At 33.6% G+C, this 6,000-nt stretch overlaps 1 protein-coding gene across 1 annotated transcript; it reads left to right on the top strand.

Moving 5' to 3' along the window:
- The first annotated feature begins 2,467 nt into the window (after positions 1–2,467).
- LOC25479502 (S-protein homolog 5) lies at positions 2,468–2,956 on the top strand. The gene has a single exon (XM_013588107.1). It carries the CDS (start codon positions 2,468–2,470, stop codon positions 2,954–2,956), a length of 489 nt encoding a protein of 162 aa, XP_013443561.1.
- Positions 2,957–6,000: the final 3,044 nt, after the last annotated feature.

The raw sequence follows: 6,000 nt of genomic DNA, 5'->3' as shown, positions 1-6,000 counted from the left end.
CACGAAACAGAAAACATATTTTATGTATTTCAAATTTTATCACTATTTTTGGAAATGCAAAATTATAATATATAAAAGGGTGATGCATGTTAAAGAACCAAAAGTATAAATATTTTCTAAAATTTTTTTTTTGACAAAAATATTTTCTAAAGTTTTGTTTATTCAATTTATTACAAATTCAAAAATTAAATTAAATACACACATTTCAACAAAAAATTACTATATTTGATTCATTAATTTGTGGAGTACCACATCACCCTTCGTTGGCTTCACTTAAAGCTAAAGACGACGACAAATTTGATAGGGACAAAAAATTATGATTTTTTCATAACAAAATAACTGCATCTTAAAAAATGTGGACTCCAATCCTTTTGCTCTTGTTGATAAAGTGAAGTTGAATTCATTTCTCTGGCTGAAAACAAATCAACCATCTTTTATTTTTTGTTATCATCATGACTGTCACAAAATGTAATTTTGTATAGATGTAGCTCTCCTGTTCCTCTTTGTTAGACGCAAAATGTGACATTGTACTGTGGTAAGTGCTTCACTTTCGGCAAGCCTTGTGCGGAGCGAATCACTTTTGGTTTAATATTATATTCCATTTTGATTTGTTAAAAAGAAACTAAAAATAAAATTGGAGATACCAATTGAGACTAAAAACTTAATATACCCTTAAATGAATGTGACACTCTCTTATGTGATAGTTTTGTTTCAATGTGAGAACTATTGGAAAAACAAATTAAAAGATTCAAACACATTTAAAGAAGCTAAAATGAAATAAATATTTATGAAAATTGAACCGTTCCAAATTTTTTTTTCTTTTTTTTTTAGTTTAAACCATTTTTGAGATTACTTTGGGCTAGTATGAGAGCTTGTTTAGATTTTTTTTCCACCCTCGACACTTTTTACGTGCCCTTTAAAATTTTCAAAATAGTCCAATTGAATTGTTCTAATAAACATGGTTAGTCTAGGAATGAATAATCGTTTGTTAGTGATATTAGGTTAACATGATTAAACCTTCAAAGATTATTAGACCACCTAAGGAATTAGGGGTTGTAGTTTGTGAAGAGGGTCCTAAGTCAAGGGATTGATTATGACTATTTTGTTAACTGTCGTGGAACTAGAAAATCACTCATAAGAATAGGTGCAGTATACCAATTAGGGGAACATAGATGATTCGAAAGACCTGATCTCATCTCTCTTCATATTTTCTAATCAAATCTATATTTTCTAACCGAATCTTTATTTTATGTTATTTAATTTTATGCAATCAAATCAAATTTACAAACAAAATAATTTATACATCCTTAATATTTACTTTATTGCTAAATTGAGATCAACACAGTCCTCGTGGACACGAACTTATTTTATTACTTCGATGCATTTTTAGTACAAAAGCCCCTTCTTCATCCCTGATACAAATTCCAATACCTACCCTGTCAAGAGGTTTGGAGAAGGATGTGTCAACATTGCATTTGTACCTGCCTGGAGATGGTTTAGTCCATTTTTCAATCTGTTTTGTAGCTTGTGTTCTGGACATTCAATGTTTAACCTCTTGAGCATTAGTCCAGCTCGCGAGCAGTGCTTTAGCTTTGTCCCAGATAGCTTGACACGCTTCTGACTTGTCATTCCACACTTTGTTATTTCAGTTTTTCCAAATACTCCACATAAGGGTGCTGAAAATTGGGCGCTGGTTGTGGTCTAAGCGTTGTAGAATTTCAAGGATAATGGCAGATATATCAGCCTGGTTTTGTATGACAGGTGAAATATTACTCCTCAGGCAACTAAGCTGCCAACAAGAGCTGATGGTGTTACAAAGAAACAATGCATGCAGGCTATCTTCAGGCTCGTTACAGAAAGGACAATGCACTGGACAAGTGACTCCTCGAGTTTGCAAACGCACCCGTATTGGAAGGCAGCCTCGAGTAGCTCTCCATAAAAAAAATTTGATTCTTGGAGGCATTTTTATACGCCAAATCTGATTCCAGTCACCATTAATTCGGTTCTGTTGTGCATTTAAGTTTCTTTCCATAATATTCCTATATGCACTACGAACCGAATAGATCCCATGCTTCTCATATTTCCACACAGCTCGATCAGTTTGAACCGAGTGTAGTAGGGGACTCCGGCATATTTGATGAGCTAACACACTGCCAAATAGAATGCCAATATTTTCCGAATGCCGCTGCTTGGTATGCGGCTGTATTGTTTATCAGCAAATATATCTGTCTACTTATAATTATCATTTCACAATATTATTAAAAATTAATTATTTTTATGTTCCGATGTCCTTAAATGTTCATTAATATGAAAGAGAGGTTGTGAAAGAGTAATGAAAGATATATACAGTTAAATAAGATGAAAAAAATTGAGAATGTTTTTTATAATTGGAAACGTGCAAGGTTGAGTCGTTTAGTGCTCTATAAATTAAGAGGATCTAAACCTTGAAAGCATTGTGCATACAACAATGGCAGCTTCAAGTTCAGTTGCCTTAAAATTCTCAATATTGCTGATTATATTACTTGCATTTGAGGCCACAGAGACTATAGCTGTTAGAGTAACAGTTACAATTATCAATCAATTACCGGCACCATTTTTCATATTACGTTGCCAATCTAGAGATAACGATCTTAAAGTTCACAATGTCCAATACGGAGGAAGTTACACATTTTCATTTAAACCATCTGTGATTATTTTTAAAACTACGTTATTCTTCTGCAGCTTTACATGGCCTAGTGACCATCGCCGTCATTATCTTAACGTATATGATGAAGACCGAGACGGCCGCAACAATTGTGATTGGGAAATAAATATAGGTGGAGGTTGTTTGAGCAAGAAGAAAAAGAAGAGATGTTTTCCTTGGAGAAGTATCAAGCCGAACGCATACAACACTTCCAAGATTGCAAGGAGTAATGGGGTAGCCGAATGGAAACCTGCCCACCCACTAGCTTTTTAAAAAATTTTCATATCAATTTAAGGTTACATTTTTTCAACTAAATCTCTTGTCTTTCTTTTAAGTGTTGATAGTAATAATAGAATCTTGGCTAAAGTGCACTTTTCGCCCCCTATGTTTTAAAATGTTGCGACTTTGACCCCCTATTAAAAAAAATGGCAATTTTGGCCCCCTTCATCTGAAAATTGCTGAGAAGACGCCACGTGCCCCAAAAAAGGGGCCATAATCACAACTTTTTGTAAAGATAAGGGGTCAAAAAACATATTTCCCTTATGATGCTGAAAATAGGATAGCACTTATTTATAGAGGTCCCTCAACGTTGTGGACCACATAAATTGTCGGTGTAATGTGGGCCACACAAAAGAATCCAATCCTGAAGTTTTCCGGATTATAAAATCCGAACCAACCCTCACCCTACAGAAAGTGCCAAGTTTCCCTTTGTTTTACCATTATCGAATTTTTTCGGATTATTTAATCCGGAAACCACGTACACTCCGAATTATATAATCCGGACTACATCAGTTTCTTCTGACTGGTGGTCTGCACCACTCAAAACCACATTGAACTTAAACATAATCTAAACATGATTCTCATCAACTACAATTATCTATAACTACAAAAACTAAGTAAATAATCAATGCAATTTTCATTTGAGCATTTTGTCAATCACTTTATGTGTAAAATATCAAACATATTCTTATTGTGTTAATTTGACACCATTCAAAACCACATTCTTCTTAAACATCAATTACATCAACTACATTCATTTATCAATTCATAAACTACACATGCAATTATCAAAATGCCAATTCATACGTAAACCCTAACCATATGCAAACTACCAAAATTTACAAACAAAAAAAAAACATACACAAACTAACATTATGATTACAAATGATTAATACTACTTGTGTTTTTGTAGAGATAATGAGTTGATTTTCGTTCAAAATCGATTTGAAGGAATTGGAGAAGTTTTGATTTTTTTTTTAAACTGATATGAAACTGATGCTTATGTTTATGTATAAAGGACGCATTGACAGTTAACTATCGATGAAACCGGCGGCATTTAACTGCTAAAGAAATTTCAGTAGTTAACTACCAATGATAAAAACCGACGGCAATTAACTACCGAAGGGGTATTTGCGTATTTTACAGGTGTGTTTCAACCTTATGTAAAGTGTCAACAACAATCATATCTTTTAGGCATCATAAATACACATCTGATAGTTATTTACCGGATGTACGTTTTTCAAAAAAGTATATATCCGACATATAAATGCGAAATGTGTATTTATATGCTTAGAGATATTTTGGTCTAAAGAGAAACACTCGAGAGGTTTTAGTTATCCAACATTTTTTTTTTTATCTTCAAAATCCCCTTTCAAATTTTATCTTTGTCCATATTTTAAAAATTAAATACCGTAAAATTTCCGTAATAAATAAGAAAATAGTTTACAGTAAAAATGACTCTTACAGCGAAAATATATGAATTTATTAAAAAATGAGTTTTACTGTACATCTATTTTGATTTTTTAAATAAAAAATATTTTTTGCACAAAAAGACAGGCCTTTTGATGATTTTTTATGATAATATACGTTGAAAATTCTCCAATAGAAAACATATTAATTAGATTATAGATTAAATCCAACCCTTCAGTCCTTTATTCTATAAGCCAATATTTAAGCCCCATCCTCTGTAAACTCCTCCATCGATCCATCAAACTTGCAATTTCTAACTTATTGTCCTTTTTTGGTGTGGTGGCCGCGGTTTGAATACCGAACTTTGCATATATCTTTTGCTCCTTAAACTTATTAGGTTGCAACAACTTAATCATAGAAATTTGGTTTCAAAATTGCAGCATTAAATGCTAAGTGATATAACCCTAAAAAAATTTGGCTCTAAAGTGATTGGGAATTTGAATTTCAAATTATTTTATTGAAACAAACCTACTAGCATTTACCAATATATGTTATTAATAACAATGATATTTTCCAAAGCAAAAATTTGACCAAGCCCTTAAATCATATCACCACTCTCTCTCTCTCTCTCTCTCTCTCTCTCTCTCTCTCTCTCTCTCTCTCTCTCTCTCTCTCTCTCTCTCTCTCTCTCTCTCTCTCTCTCTCTCTCTCTCTCTCTCTCTCTCTCTCTCTCTCTCTCTCTCTCTCTCTCTCTCTCTCTCTCTCTCTCTCTCTCTCTCTCTCTCTCTCTCTCTCTCTCTCTCTCTCTCTCTCTCTCTCTCTCTCTCTCTCTCTCTCTCTCTCTCTCTCTCTCTCTCTCTCTCTCTCTCTCTCTCTCTCTCTCTCTCTCAACAACACACACAAACTCTTTTCTTCTTCAAAAACACACAAAAACCATTCTTCTTCTGCCTTCATTTCAATCCTCTAAAGAAGTAAAAGCATCGTCTTCATTTCTTCGTCCTCTACAAAACCCATTTGCTTTCCTCCACGCCGGAGTTAAACCACTGTCGTTGACCACTGCGTCGGAAACACTTTCATCACCGCCGTTGCTAAATCCGTCAACTCCGATGGAGATAAATTAATGATGTTGGTGTTGTTTTCTTCGCTAAAACCATCGCCGCGGTTATGTTTCACTTCCCTCCTTATAAAAACGAAAATCCAGATGAAAAAACAAAGAAAAAGATTTCAAATTTACAAAATTTGTCGACAACAGCGGATAGCAGAGAAAATCGCTGATGATGGTCAGCGGACAACAGAGAAGAAGGATGATTGCAGCAGTGAAGGTTCCGCCGACATGGTTTAATTTTTTCACAGGTGATATTTACATTCCTTCTTCTCATTTAGTTTACACTTTCTCCTAATTTATTATTGTACATGTTTCAATTTTATTCTGCATCTGATTATTTTTTTTATTAAAGTGGTGATATTATTTCGTCTTTCAAGGTTCAGATTAAAAAATTTGGAAAAATCAACGGAGGTTAGGATTTATGAGTTTGATATGTAATTTTGTGTTTGATAATATATGGAGGAATTGATAGAGATATCTGAGAAAGGAAGTTACAAGGGAAATTAGAGACTCTTTTTCTTTG

This window comes from Medicago truncatula, chromosome 6 (genome assembly GCF_003473485.1).
Source record: "Medicago truncatula cultivar Jemalong A17 chromosome 6, MtrunA17r5.0-ANR, whole genome shotgun sequence".
Lineage (NCBI taxonomy): Eukaryota > Viridiplantae > Streptophyta > Magnoliopsida > Fabales > Fabaceae > Medicago > Medicago truncatula.
The sequence above is the reverse complement of the archived record's forward strand: the minus strand, read 5'-3'. Positions and strand labels throughout refer to the sequence as shown.

Excerpts from the sequence above, each read along its gene's own strand:
- LOC25479502 (XM_013588107.1), top strand. The coding sequence starts at position 2,468 with ATGGCAGCTTCAAGTTCAGTTGCCTTAAAATTCTCAATATTGCTGATT.